Source organism: Symphodus melops (genome assembly GCF_947650265.1).
Source record: "Symphodus melops genome assembly, chromosome: 8".
Taxonomy (NCBI): domain Eukaryota; kingdom Metazoa; phylum Chordata; class Actinopteri; order Labriformes; family Labridae; genus Symphodus; species Symphodus melops.
The window spans coordinates 8,325,250-8,340,715 of NC_136698.1; the positions used below are offsets into that span (position 1 = coordinate 8,325,250).

Sequence of the window (15,466 nt, forward strand, 5' to 3'; positions counted from 1 at the left end):
AACCACAAGGAACTACTGATTCTGTTGATTATCTGTGTTTAATGCTGCTAAATACCATTTCTACACTATTTGTATTCATTGTTACCACCAAAACACTTGTCAGAAAACTTTTAAATTTTGATTTTGTAAAAAGGCAACTATATCTTGACCACAAATTGACTTGAACAGGTTGAGGCGGAGAGCTTGTAATGCTTCTTTTTGCTGAGATACAAATATTTCCAATCTACAAAATATATTTAATTTCATGCTGTCAGTTCTTTGATAATGTGTCAAAAAGAAGCAATTGTTCCAGAAAGCCAGCTGTCTGCTATGTGGATGAATAACAGTTTCTGTTGTTTGCTGAATAAATCCTGAAGTCTGGCACTACAAAACCTGCTCCCTGTGCTGTGCAGGTCATCTGTTCTGTTTGTTAATTATTTTATTTTTTTAAATCACCTGAAAACAGTTTTCCGTAGATGAATAAGTGGCAAGAGATGACATGATAACTTTAATGCTAGAGGCAGACTTTATATTTAATGACTTTATGTGATATTTAAATGAATACCAGCTTAGCTGAAGAAGATACTTGAAATGAAATATGATGAGTGATGTGCCTATGACAGAACCCAGCAGTGCTGATAATAAGAAAAACATCCCAGCTAAGAGTATGATATTATTTTTATACTACTGTTCTAAAAGCAGCAAATAAATATTACATTACTTTTCGCTCCACCAACTATCTCAACTAGCTCCATGGCTTCATTGAAACTGGACTGTAGCCAGTTTTAAACCACCAAACACTCCTTCACTCTTGCCATCTTGTTGGTCTCCATGGTAACAACTGACCAGCTTCTTAGTTTTATGCTCATTTATTTGTAATGAATCATGTCATCAGTGAAATAAGAGTGTGTTGTGTGATTCAGAGGTGTAAAATGTGTAAAGTAATGCTCATTAAGATTAGGCTACGACCAGTGGTGTAGTGCAGAGTATGCACAGCCCACTAATACGTTAGTACTTTAATAGACTGTTAATAACTGAGGCTGATAATCCTCTGCTGGCCTGGACACAAAAGTTATGAGTATACCCACTTGTTTAGGCACCACTACACCAATGATAAACTGAGTGAAAAGTCCCAGAGGCAATGTAGTTTATATGAACACTTATCGAGGCATCTTGTCCAATCAGATTACTTGGTCAGAAGTAACTGTTGTATAAAAGTTAGCAATTCCCACAGAGACTTTGATATCTTGAATGTTAAAATAACAAATACAGGGAGACTGAAGCTTTTCCCGATATGCACCTTTGGATCAGTTGAATGACTTCTAACTGTTTTTCAATGATAATGTCATTGTTTTTTTAAATGATATTGTAGCCTAATTGTTTTCTCCTTCTTTTCTCCTCAAACAGAAGACATGTATAAAGTGGTTGGAGTAAGTAAGTTACTGTGGAGAGCTCTTTAAACTGCTCTGCTCCTGTAGACGCGTTGAGAGATCATAGCCTCTGTAGAAACTTTCATTTCATGTCATGGCTCTCATATTCATCTGCGGGCTGCGGCTCTAACTTTTTGGTGCATTATTATTAAAGATTGATGTCATTATTCTCGTTCTACTGGCCAAGCATTCATTATAAACATAAGAAGCTTTGAGCGTAAATTCACAGAGCACACTGTTCTTTGTGTTTCCATTGTTAGTCTTTCTGCTCTATGATGTCGAATAAATATTATTAAATAATATTAAACAGATGTTAAGTACGCTGTCTCATTAATGTACTCATTAAGAATGTATTACAGCATGTACTGTCAAATTCAAGCAAAAAAAGCAATGGAAAGCAAAAGGCATAAATGTATCTTTAGTTTATTTTATTGGACTTGCATTTTTTTAATAGTGAAGAATGGGGACAGGACTTGAAAGGCCTAAGCGTCTTCATATCCCCCTTTGAACAAGTGAAATGTGTATTATATTGAAATTGGCTTTTTATTATATAGACATTTTTTTCCCCAATTTTTAATTCATTTTCATCCATTTATAATCGTTCGAAATAAAGAATAAATATCTTCACAAATAACATTCCTTTACGTTCTTACCATTACAGTTTAAGGTAAAACCATACTAATGCTTACTGATAGGCTAAAGGTATCATAAAACTAAACTACCTGTCACTGACAATGTTGACTTGAGCTACATCAAAATGTAAAAGGTTCTCAGTGTCCTTCTGGTAAATGCAAAATACAATAAGCAGTGGTATAATGATGTCTGGAGTAGTGGGCGTACTCTTAATTTGTGCACCAAATTTCTTTTAAAGAGGCCCGTCAAGGTAAAAGCCCTGAGTTATAACAAGAGACATGTAAGACGTCTTTTGCACATTTAACTCAACATCCAAAAATGGGCCAGTAGTATCTGCACATTTTCACTTAACTTCTGCTGCTAGTTTAGGGTGTTAGGAGGATGATTATGAAATCAACATTAGAAATACAGGAGGTGCAGATTTAAGAATTAAAACTAGCACATTTACTGGCCCTTAAATGCATTTCGTACAGATCATGCATACAAATTTCTTTTTTCATCATAAGTTAGAACTTGATCTTTAACCCTGGTCAAAAAATAACAGAAGCAGCCTGTCGTCTGTCTGCTCTCTTTGGGGCTTGTACCTTCTAATGTGCAGAGGATTGAGGTGCAGGATAGACAACAAGCAAATGCACCTGCAGGAATCTAGAAGGGTTTTTTCACCAGGGCGAAATAGGCGGAAAATGCGATTTATCTTTGCTAAATTTACCAAATCATTTCATAATATGTATTGTATGTTTTGTTCTAAGCAAAGATCGTAACTTCACTGAGTGAGAAAAAATAAGTTATGACAAATCTTTTTATCCTCTTCACTAAATCACGTGCATCAAAAAATATATATTACTAGGTGATCTTTCAGTTCTAAAAGCTACTAAGCCATCTTTTCTGAAGATAACATGAGGCATGATGATGCGGAATGATTCTGCTGAAGCAAAGAAAAATAATCTCATTACCCTTCTGACAGCATCTTTTTGACCCTCTCCTTCTCCACTGTCAGCTCCACTTCGGCGCTCTTGCTGCGGAAAAGCTTCTCCTCTGGCCCGTTGACAGTAAGCAAAGGTGGAGAATGGCGGTCCTCTGACAACTCCTGAACCAAACACACAAACAAGACATACGCTCTGTTGTAAGGCTGAAAGGAAATCAGTCACAGCCCTGCTAATATGGCCTGAAGTTCTTCTGTAGCTGCACTAACCCTACTAAAAAGGAAACTAAAGGAAAGGTTTGAAACACAAGAACCCCTTTGTGTTTAAAGTGCTATAAACTGGAGAAACAAAACCTTGTATGGAGTTGTTTGGGATTACAAAAATAAATCCGGATCAACTACGCTGCACTTTTCCTGTTATAGGAGACAAGAGTCCTCTCCAAGAAACTTTCCCTATCGACAACATGAGCATGGGGGACAATACAATTACTGCTTTCTGTTCTGCACTACATGATTTTTCCAGGAGTGGCTGTTTAAAATGACATGTATTGTTCAAATATGACAATACGATGTCAGATGGTGGACACCGTTGATACAAGACAAAGCTGAATTCAAGAGATTCTTTACTGTCAAGGTGTTCAGATTAGTCATCAGGGAAAAAAAACCAAGACATGGCACAGCAGCAGGCAAGGACAGAGCTCAAACAGTCAGACAGGGACTGACATGTCCCATCTGGGCTCCTGTAGGAGGGCTCCATGCAGAGATAGTGTGTGGAGCCCAGCTGCTACACAGATCTGATTAGACTCTGATTCAACAGAAATAGTTCTTATGCCAAGAGTTCATCTGGTGATTACGTGCTTGATAAATATGCACATGGTCTGTTGAGATATGATACCCCGACCAGGCTGAAAGGCAGGTTCAACTCTGAGTTCCACCTGTAGTCTCAGAGTTCTCTGACTTCAGACACCTGATAGCTGTCACAATGTATGTCTAAGTATTTTGATTTAAACATTTAATTAGTTTGAGCTGTTGTTGGAATGTGATTGTCAGCTGGATTTTTCTTTTTAAAGATGATCAGGTAATAATGATTAAGATAATCCTCAAATAAGCTCACACTAAAGTCCATTCAATGACAGAGGCCTGTTTCAGAAAGCTGGTTTAGTGCAAACCCCGAGTCTGTTGACCTATGTGATGAGGGAAACTTTGGGTTTTTTTGTGTTTCAGAAAGAGAGGTCACTCAAACCAGAGAAAGAGAGAAAGAGAGGTCCAAGTCTGTTACTATGGTAACTGAGTCTGTGAACCTAACCTGGTCAGGAGTTTTTACCGCTTCCTTCCTCTTACAGAGCCAGAAACAGGTGTCATTTGCTCATTCATTCATTCAGTCCATATCAGGTATGTGTTAGGGGAGATTCACCAATCGTCTGAATAAAAATTCAGATTTTTTAAATAAAATCTGTCCGGCAGACTATAGAAAACATACTTTTTGTCGAACATTTCTCGAGACGAAGGAGCTGCATTAAGGCCACTTCGCAGAGAGAATTGTCAGAGGATGTTAATTAATTAGGCATAATAGATGACAAGATATTAATGTGAGTGAGACCAGTATCGTGTTGGCGATAAAGCTAAGGAACACTGAAATAGCTACAGATCCGTATGTGCCAATTGATTTGTTATTGTTGTTGTTATATATGGTGATACACATTTTACTAAGAAATACATTTAAAAATCAATTGAAAGTAAAACTTTACAAAATAATCTAAACGGCAGAGTTGAACATTTTTACACAACACTTTTACATTGGTTATAACAGTAGTAACTGAATACAACAATAGGAATGACTGTAAACTTTTGTTTGGATAAATTGATCAGTGGTCCTTCGACAGTTTAAATGTCAGTCACTTCAGTGCAGACCTACTTGTGTCTTCACATAACTCAGACAGCAATTAGTGTAGAATGACCTTGTTAACATCACAGAGTTAGTTTGAACATCTTTTATCATTTTTGAGACATCACAGTTGTTGTCTCACATAAGCATGTATCCTGCTTACAGCCTGGACATCAGGACATCATTACATTAAGTTCATACAGATGAGTTAGTAAGTTAAGCTTTCAAACCCTTTTACGCTTTTGCCTTATTCCACTGCGTTTTACGGTTGCCTTTGAAGGAGTTCACAGTATAAAATAATATTAATATTATGTTTGATTTCTTGGATGTGAAGTGGAGACTTTGAGTATGACATTATTGCATGCAGATGGCTTCAGTCCAGTCTGGCACAGGCACATCTAACCAATCTGCTTTGAGATTTTCCCTCCCTGCTGCTCAGAAATGAGTTGAGGTTTATTATCACGCAGTTTTGTGAACATTTTGAGGACGTGGGCTTAAGGATTGCCCTGTCTCCTTTTTAAAAAACGTGAAGATGAATTGTCTTGGGCCAAACTTTGAACCCTTGCTGACTTCTGTTTTCTTCTTGAGTGGAAACCTAAAACTTGAACTTGTCAACCACAGAGTGAGTGCCTCACTGAAGCATCTGAAGCCTGCACTCAAGTGTAGAAAAGAGCTTGTATTATTAATTTGAGGAAGCCTGGCTCTGTTCCCTTGAGGAGGACCGTTTATTATCTATAGCTCAGCAGTGCTCTGTCTGTCCTTATGCATGATGTTGAAATAAAACGCACAGCCTGACTCATGTGGACGAGCACCCAGTCCAGAGAGCAGGGAAAAAAATCAAAGCCAAGATAACTCCAGTCTGGCCCCAAAGCCAACGGATCGACTGAGCATATCCCTGAATAATTCATACTGTGGATCATGTATAAGTCATAAATGGGATTACGAATTTACAGCAGTTTTTCAGTATGTTGTTCACTAACAGACTGAGCAGAAACAAGTCAGAGACACAAGAGCACGAGCCTACAAACAACTAATCAGCCAGAGTTCAAAGTATTTTTCCGTTTTAAAAGGACATCTGAGTATTGTCTTTTTTTTATTTCCGTTTTATATTTTCCAAAAGTGTAGGTTTATAGCATTTTCATGAGGACGAAAATGAAAACTCTGGAGACAATATCAGGATTAGATTGCTTTTGTGTTGCTCTGGACATCACTAACAAAGCTTTTACTCTACACCAGCTGCTCTTTGAAGCTCAAGTTGGTCTGAAGTCAACTTTAATCAAACTCTGCATGAATTATTGAGCAAGATAGTCCATGCAGTACGAAGACACCTCGCTACGAAAAACCACAGAACACCTTATACAAAAGAAGACTTTGGTCTTTATGAATAAGGTTTGTGTTGTTTTTGTTTTACATACCTGAGATATCTAGGAGATGGAAAAACAAAAGTCCAACGATGCACCAAGGAATGGGAGGAAGGGGTAACATGTGGGGAAAGAGAAAAAACATTATGAGATAACTGAAATATTTTATAAATAAATAGTTTTTATTTGATCTGAATTCACAAAAGCTTTTACATTCATGCTAGATGATGACAGGGAAGTACAGAAACAACAACAGAAAAGAGTAACTAGCAGCACCGTTAGAAACCCACTTGGTGCAGATAGAGTATTTTTATTAATATTTTTTTTATCAAAAGTGACAAAACATTAAAGTGACATCCGTATCAAAAGCCATACATGTGAAGAAAAGCTGTTTTTAGACCACAAACCCCGAGCAGGGACGTCAAGAATACATATTTTTGGGGTCCAGAGTGGAGTCTGGATGGAACCCCAGATACTTCAAATATTAAACAACTTTCTTGAGAAAGCTTTCAATGTGACGTCTCTGCACCACTGTTGGACTTAAGCACATCCACGCTGTTTACTTATTTATCCAAGCATCCTTCCATGTGCTCCCTGAGCCTTTAAAAAGCTCCTGTTTCCACACTCATCATATCATTGAGAACACAGACCTGCTTTATTTATTCATCTGTCCGTGCAGCAGAGGTGCTCACTTAGAATCCACTAAACTATCTGTCCACTAACTAACACACAAACACACAGAGACACACTTTCTTTAGCTGGTTTTAAAGTCAAGTCTGTGATTTAAAATATTGATGAGTGGAATTTTTGTTTGCCTCTCTGTCTGCATAGAAACCATAAATGTGAGGAGGAGGAAGGCTCCAATCAGGAATCACCAACACATTAAGACAGTTGTTACCTGTATCCACCGTCTCATTTCTGAGCTCAAAATCCAATTTTATCTTGCACGCTTTTATTTAAACTAATATAAAACAGAAAGTCAGTAATCACTTAAAATAAAGATGGATATAAACTGTAGATCTGATCTTAGTGTTGGGGATTTTGGGCAGAAAACATAATCGATAAACTTGAAGGGAAAAATTTGCAATTTTCCATTTGCATCTGAAGACCTTTTCTCCTCTTTTTTGTTAGGAGTATTTGTAGAAGTTGTCTTCTTTTGATATACACAATGACATGGTAAAGAGTTCATTTCCCACTAAACGGGCTACACTAAAGCTATGCAATGAAGCACATGCTAATACGTGATTATATGATATATATCATTCTGCTGCATTCAATGGTTCATTGTCTTTTCACTTGTTGGTTCTATAACTCTCTCTGCATCGCTCTGTTTATCATTCTTTGTCTTTTATCTCTGTGAACCTCTCCATCTCCTCCTCCATCTTATCTCTGAGCTCTGCAAATAAGCCTGAGAGCTGCAGCTTTACTGCATGCTGATCCCCTGCTGCCTTTAGAGGCAGAATATGTACTCCGCACACACAGCCCGAGGCTGCACACATTCAGCTCTGCTGTGCAGGAGATGCTTACTGACCAGGCTGCAACTGACCAGCCGAACTTGATGCAGAACATACTGATACCCTGGGCGGAGAAGTAAGGGAAGCACAGCAAAAATGAAAATAAAGATTGTTTCCATCACTATGTAGACCAACGTTTCTTGTAAGTTTATCAGTTTTTCATGATGCAATGCAACAGTGGCTGTGGTGGTTTTAAGTATATGTGCAGCATAACATTCTTCTGAATCTTAAATCTATGTGTTTCTGACATTTTATTGATAGAAACATATACATAATGTTTTAATATATATTGTTGCTTAACAGTTCTTTCAAGTCACTTAATACGCAGATTCTATTTGGTTACTAATATTTCTATTTAGTTAATATTGTTTTAAGTTTTTATGTTTTTCCTGTTTGTTTGGAAATTTCGGTTTCTTATGGGTAGAGGGTCTAAGTCATATCCGGACAACAGGCTTCACGCACATAGATTCCCCCTTTTTTATTTTTTGTTGTATTTCTTATTTCGTTTTTTGAAATAGTTTTATCGTTTTTGCCCACAGTTACACCAGACATTTGTGTTAAACTTTAAACAGAACCTGCAGCTTGGGATGAAATCCTTAATGAAGCTCTCAACTTGTATACGGCTCACTGATGCTTTCATCAATACTTGGCTGTAGTTCACAACCACAATGACCTTGTGCGCTCCCACTTTGTGGCACATCTTTGATTGGCTATCATTCATAGAATACCCAGGTTCAGACAGTCAGCAGTGTGCTGTGTTGTACAATGTACAGTTGTCTGTTTGTCAGAAAATGTGATAATAAACACAAGAACAGCTTCACAACACCACAGTGTGCACCGTCTGACACTAAATCAATGACCGCTGTGTTGTCTAGAAAACACTACGTGCTGCCTGACCTTGCAGTTCTATTCAGGTGTGTGTCTGTGTGTGTGTGTGTGTGTGTGTGTGTGTGTGTGTGTGTGTGTGTGTGTGTGTGTGTGTGTGTGTGTGTGTGTGTGTGTGCGTGTGACTGCCTAATCAGTCAATTTGTCTTTGAGAATGTTGATGTGCTCATTTTGTTAGGGTTTTTTTTTTTTTTTTTGCAGTGATAACCAGCAGAGAAACGGGTCGCTGGTTACCTTAGTTACTTGATGTAACACCTTTTCATGCTGTTCTCTCTTCGACCCCAAACTCTGTGTGTACTTCAGCTCTACACTTAAAGATCAACTTGCAGGTTACAGACTCCAGTTAATCAAACTGTAGCAAAATAACTTTTTTCTCCTGTCGTCATTTTTTATTACCGTAAATTCCGTACTATTGAGCGCACCTGGATATAAGCCGCACCGGCTAAAAATAAGTAAATAAATGTATTTGTACATATATAAGCCGCACTTGATTATAAGCCGCAGGTGTCCACGCTATAACAAGAGGTATTTACACAGACGTAGGCTACCGGTAACATCCGCAAATACTGTAGCGTCCGTACGGACGTTAAAGGACGACGAGAGCGTTCAAATAATAACTTTTAATAACCCGATCACTGTCGGCCGTGACCACGCCGTTTACAGCAGAGAGCAACACATAACTTGCCGTAACAATCCAACTCTCTCCCCCAGCGTTCTCTCATACAGCCACTCAACACGTTCTCGCTGGTGCATTCACTGACTCTCCACATAATCGGAATTATGAACACATTATCAACTACTGACTTTACAACATGAACCGTTACAATACGAAGCCTAGCCGACGGTGTCTGTAACACGGCTGATGAAAAAGATGACCGTAATATATTTCACAAGAAAAAGTCCATCCATTCACTGCCTCAGAATGACTTCATTACTCACTTCCTCAGTCTCTGTTGTCGCTGTCAGTGTCATCTTAACGTGCAGCAGCTCTGTTAGCTTCTTTGACAGCCAGGTCGATCGCCTTTAACTTGAAAGCTGCATCATATGTATTTCTCCGTGTGTTTTCCATCATGAGGGTGCGTGCATGAAGCGCAAAATGACTGATATTAAGATCCGAAGTGACGAAGTCAAATATTTTTGCGGCAGAAGCTCATTGTCCCCCATAAAAAATCCATGCATTAGCCGCACCGGAGTAGAAGCCGCAGTGCTCGAAGTGTGAGAAAAAAGTAGCGGCTTATAGTCCGGAATTTACGGTAATATTTAATGATAAACACAGATCTAAATGCAGGTCTTGTCAGTAAAAGAGAACAGGTACTCGTCAGAATGAGGAGAAATATTGAGTTGTGGTTTGATGTGAACAAGGGGAGAACACATGTCATGGTTAGTGACTAGCATAAGCTGAGTATATCAAACAATGTTTTTGTATCACAACAGTGTGGAGTCTGTTCTCAATTATCAAAGGCCTGAGAACATATCTAGCAGTATGATGTGAACCTGGTCTTGTGTGTACTGAACAGACTGCACATTTGTCTCGCATAGTACTAAACTCCCTCATATCAACAGTAACAATTTTTCAGTCTGTCCTCTCTGCAACACTTAATACACATTCAAAACAACATCATACTTTATCTGAGAGTTTTAGAGCGGTCAGGCTTTGCAGCATGACTCTGCAGTCTCTTAGAGCTGCTGAGTGCTTCTTTGTTTGGATCTCTGTACTTATAAAATACAGTCAGTTGAACACTCCCTTAACGTGAATACTTGACAAAAATATCTCATAAACAGAGCAGAGGAGCTCTAAAGCTTTGCAAAAGTGAGCATGTGACACGGTCTCCTCTATGTTTGTACAATTAAATCAAAACCACAAAAAGAGGGTGTGTATTAGTGAATGTCACAAAATACCACTCTGTGAGTAAGGTCTCTAAGGGGCTGCTTGTTATGTGAAGAAGATAATGTGAAAGATAAAAAAAAGTTTCCACTGCAGGGAAATGTTTGACCTCCTCGACTGAACCACAGAGTTATCAAGTTCACCAAGAAATCACCATTGCTGGCAGGATAAAGGCCATTGTCATTTCAACAGCAGCCAGATTCCATCAATTATACATGATTAAGCTCCCCCTCCTCCCCCTGTCCCTGCTATCTCCTCTTAGTTCTTCTGTCTCATTCTTCTTTCTCTCAATCCGAGCCATTACTGTCCACACACACACCTTCAGCACCAGAGTCTCTTTCTGCTTCCTCACTCCATTTGTAATGCATGAAATCTTTTAATGGAGTTAACCAAAGGGGAGATAATGGAGCGGCCAGATGGGGATCCATGTAATCCCTGGTGATTTTGTATATGTTCAAAATAGAAACAGAGTTCATCATAATACCACTGTGATGCTCTGTCTCTGGAGTTTGACAGACCATCATATCCCTATAAGCTCTCGCCTCCTTAAGCTAAAACCTGAGCCTGCTCTTCATCCTGATTCAAAGGCTGTGATGAAATACTCAGCAAACACTTGCATTTCAAGCTTTCCCAATTTCCAGCGTAGTCATTTAAAGGCATCCCTTAATGATGTCTGCATACAAAGTACATAATATTAGATCACATCTTATTTTGCTTAGTTTAATTCCCAACTATCATTTTACTCATCCATCATATACAATTAATCTCCATATATGCATCCAGCCTTCTCAATCTATCCACCCATCCACATCTACTATCGAGAGACCATCCATCTATCTAGCCATCTCCATAAATCCATCCTACTCCATCCATCCATCAATCCCTCATTTGCAATATCTAATATCTAATGCACAAAGGCAGAATTGTGTCTTTAAGTTTTTTTTTCTGTGGCTGACCTGCCATCGGAGGTCGTAACAGTGGCAGTTTAACCTCTGGAGCCAGAGAGCGTCTCATGCTTCTGCAATGTTGTAATGCAATGTGGGATAACACATCGAGACGCCAATATTAAGCTAATGTGGATGCAATGTGTAAGTACAAAAGCGTTATTTATGAGTAAGGCCCGTCTGTCCTGTCAATGAACCTTAAATACGGTACCACAGGAATCTAAAAATTCAATTTACCAAACACAACAGCAGTGTCTTTCCAGAAACAATGTCAAGCATACTCAGGAAAATCCAAATCATTTTGAAGGTTTCAAAACACTGAAGTGTTTTTTTTTTTTCGGATCAGGGAAGCATGAGGTGGATTTTTATTATCATTATTGTAATTCTATAAAAGACTATTATGTTTTAGGCTTTGGATGCTTTTATTTGGTAATAGGACAGTGGAAAGAGATCAGAGAGAGAGAGAGAGAGAGAGAGAGAGAGAGAGAGAGAGGGGTAGACACAGGCTGGATTCAAATCCAGCCCACTTGCTTTAAAAAAATATAGCCTCTGTACATAAGATGTGCTATAACCATAAGGATACTGGTGCATCATGATAGACTGAGAACTTGACATGAATACATTTATCACTTTGGAATCGTGATTCTATCCTTGAGCCCAATGCACTACAATTGATCACATATGCATACATTGGATTTTTGTAACATTTGCTCTAAATAGCAAATACACTTGAGCGTGTAGGACAGCACACAAGAACTGTGAGGAAGAAGAAGGGTGCTTTACCTCTGGAGCAGCGATGTTGAGTGCAGGGTTAGCTAATTCAAACCTCTCCTGAGATTTCTCTCTGGCCAGACGGGCCGCTTCTTTCACCTCCTTAAACTGTTCCGCAAACTAAACAAGGACAAAGTCAATCTCTGTCTGACAGGAAAACCGTGAAAATTCAACACAACATACATAACATAACATACATAGCACTTGCGTTCAATGCAGCTTCATTCAGTGGTAAGAAGAATATCAGTTGAAATTACCATCACACTTGTGTGAACCTAGACTCTTTTTCGACCTGCTTTTTTTCCTACAATCAGTCTTGTCAGCAGCTTAGAGACAGTGTGGAAGTTGGCAGACTCGTGTTCTGTAAAGGTTTTTTCTAAAATCTTGGAGAAGTAAACAACAATCTGCATTAAATTGTGTTTGACAATGCATGCTGGAGAGACAAATTATATGGACAGAATCAGGATAGAAGTGTAAATAAGAATTTAAAATGGAGCAGAAAGCAACATCAGTGTTGCTGTCTGCTCACATAGTGCATCCTTTTCTCTATACCCTCTCTGAAAAATATCTAATGTTTGAAAGGCACTTTGAAGCACTCTGTTTACAGGTTGCTGAGGTGTGTATGTGTGTTTCCTGGTGTGTTGGTCACCTGCTGCAGCTGCTGCTCCGTGGAGAAGCCCAGGCCATAGACGGTGTTGGCTCGGCTGTCGGCCCACTGGCCAAACTTCTGTGAGGTTTTAGTGAACGTCATGTTTGGGGTAATGGTGCTGTTGATGATGGCCTGACAACACAAAGTATAAAAGAAGTAATGTTTACTTCGTAAAAACGGGATACATTTCCACAACAGAGAAGAGGGAACATTAATAACACGATTCTAAAGGAAATAGAAGATTTTCATAAAAGCAGATCAGGACCAGAGATTGATTTTAAACTCCTTTTGATAATGTACACTGACGGAGGTTCAGTCTTAAATCAGAGATACAGAGAGGAGGGAAACATTTTGTTTGTTTCATTTGTTCATATGATTATATTCTTGTTTTACTTTAAAGCTCCTGTGAGGACATTTGGCTGTTTATTAAACAGACAAGAATTGATGCTGTATAAACTAAAACCACATGGCGAGAACATTGATTATTTCTAATGCTTGTAGCATGACGTAGGTGTCTGATGAAACAGCTATGCAGAAACATCCTTCAATTACATTTCCCAAAACAAAGATTGCAAATACAAACATTAGACATTAGAAAATACAGCAGGAGGATTTCTTTGGGGGGCATAAAAACGCTACTCACACAGTTCAAGACCTAAACACAAGTTCTTCACAGGAGCTTTGAATTCCACCAGACTACATGACTGGATTAAATGCATCATTTGCACTTTACATGCCGTTTAAAATAATAGTCAACAATATTGCTATTTTATTTACAGTAGGTCTTGATCATGTGTATCTTTAAGTACATCAATAGCAATAGAGACTCTTTCATGAAGATTCCTATTAAGTCCAATTCCATCTTAACAAGGTTGGGCGCTGCAGTTGCATTTTTCAGAGAAATTCATTTCATGATACACGCTTAAAGACTGTTTTCAAAGGAAGGTCATTTTCTGGGACAGGGAATTCAAATTTCATGAACTGGCAGAAGTACATGAGTCACCTTTAAATGCTACATTAATTTCAGTCCACTGTTCAAACTGATTTGAATTATTTACTTGAATATAGGCTGATTTTCACCAACAACGAACGGGCAGCAGCTCACAGAAAACAAGTGAGTGTTTTCTTTCTCTCTCATAGGAAATGATGTATTATTGTAGCAGCAGTTAATGTAGTCTTCAGATTTCAAAGCTTCCACAGAGGTCTACTCGAGAACTGTGCATGCAAATAAAGACAAACTATCCAACAACCACAACACAGCAAGAGCTTAATAAAAATTAAAAAGCTTGCAGTGCTGTGCAATCATCGGTTCAGTGCCTCTCTCCAGTGAACGGTCTGATTAGGTGGATTTGTTGCCAAAAGTGGAGTTCTTTGGTCTTTTCTCCAAAAGCTTCAAGTCTCAGGGCGCTTGATTGGCTGAATTGGCTGATAACTACAAAGTGCAGCTTTCTCTCTGAGTTTGGTGCTAACAAGATTTGCTGTTAGTGTTTGCATTCCCAGGTGCTTTACTGTTTATTTGGAGCCTGCACTGCTGATGTGAGTCAATTTATTAATATTCTGCTGACAATTTATGAAACTTTGACTAATGAATCTCGCCCCATGACAACCGCAAGCGAACAGAGAACAGATGTATTTCCCCTTTATCCGAAGAGGATGAAAGTCAGGGTGGAATGATTTATACCATACCATTCACCACTGTAATACTAATACCACATGAGGAATATATTATATAACGACTGCAGTGCAACAACATACATTATGGTATACTCCAGCACTTCACTGAAGATTTGATTTGATGAGATTAGATTTTTCCCGCACTCATGCTGGCTTTATTTCACAGACAATAAATTAAGGGGGGGAAATACACCTCATCAGAATCAATAATTTCTGAAAGACTATTATTTAAAAGTACCTAATGAAATGATTTACTTGTAACCCATTTAACATTTCACATCTTAAAAGAACAAGAGCTGATTAACAGTTTGATCTGTTTCAGCCCAAACATAATACTTGAGAAAAGCAAATTCTGCGACTACAACACTTGAACGACTGAACCCTGACTTTTAAAAAAAACAAAACAAATGTGAACCAATACCTTTAAAACTAACTCTCCCTTTTTGTGACCTTTTTCATGTCTTCTTTCTTGATATAAAATTCACACACAAAGCCCCTGACTCGCACAATGTTCAATAGAAATGGGCAGGGCATTGTAAATGTCTGAAGGGTTTTTGTGTGATGATAACAATTTGAAAAGAATAATGTGCACATTTCAGTGCATTTAAAAAAAATCATTGTGATTGGCTCCCACCTTCGTCCCACCCACGCTGATGATGCGGTACACACTCCTACTGGCATCATAGAAGAAGGAAACGGTGACAGCATGTTTGCTGGCTGGCAGCCAGTTGCGTTTGGTGGCCGGGTCGATCTGGAAGACATGAGCTCTGGCACTGAAGATGGGCTGCTCCCTTAAGAAAAATCCCCCCCAAAAAAGGACAAATTAACATTTATTGATTAAGTTTCACATGAATTCAAAACACTCATTCATTTAAATTCAAAACATTTAATCATCATTTCAGTAGAAAAGTGAACTATGACAGCATTACATTTC

The 15,466-nt window shown here is 38.5% G+C and overlaps 1 protein-coding gene across 1 annotated transcript in view; it reads right to left on the reverse strand.

Annotated features, from left to right (window-relative positions):
• homer3b (homer scaffold protein 3b) overlaps nt 1–15,466 on the reverse strand; it is a 43,985-nt gene that overhangs the window by 15,415 nt on the left and 13,104 nt on the right. Inside the window, exons 2-5 of the mRNA XM_079351350.1 lie at nt 15,167–15,323; nt 12,859–12,990; nt 12,222–12,329; nt 2,996–3,129 (exon numbers count right to left, since the gene is read on the reverse strand). Of these exons, the coding sequence (XP_079207476.1) occupies nt 2,996–3,129; nt 12,222–12,329; nt 12,859–12,990; nt 15,167–15,323 (531 nt within the window). The remainder of the gene's footprint in view (nt 1–2,995; nt 3,130–12,221; nt 12,330–12,858; nt 12,991–15,166; nt 15,324–15,466) is intronic.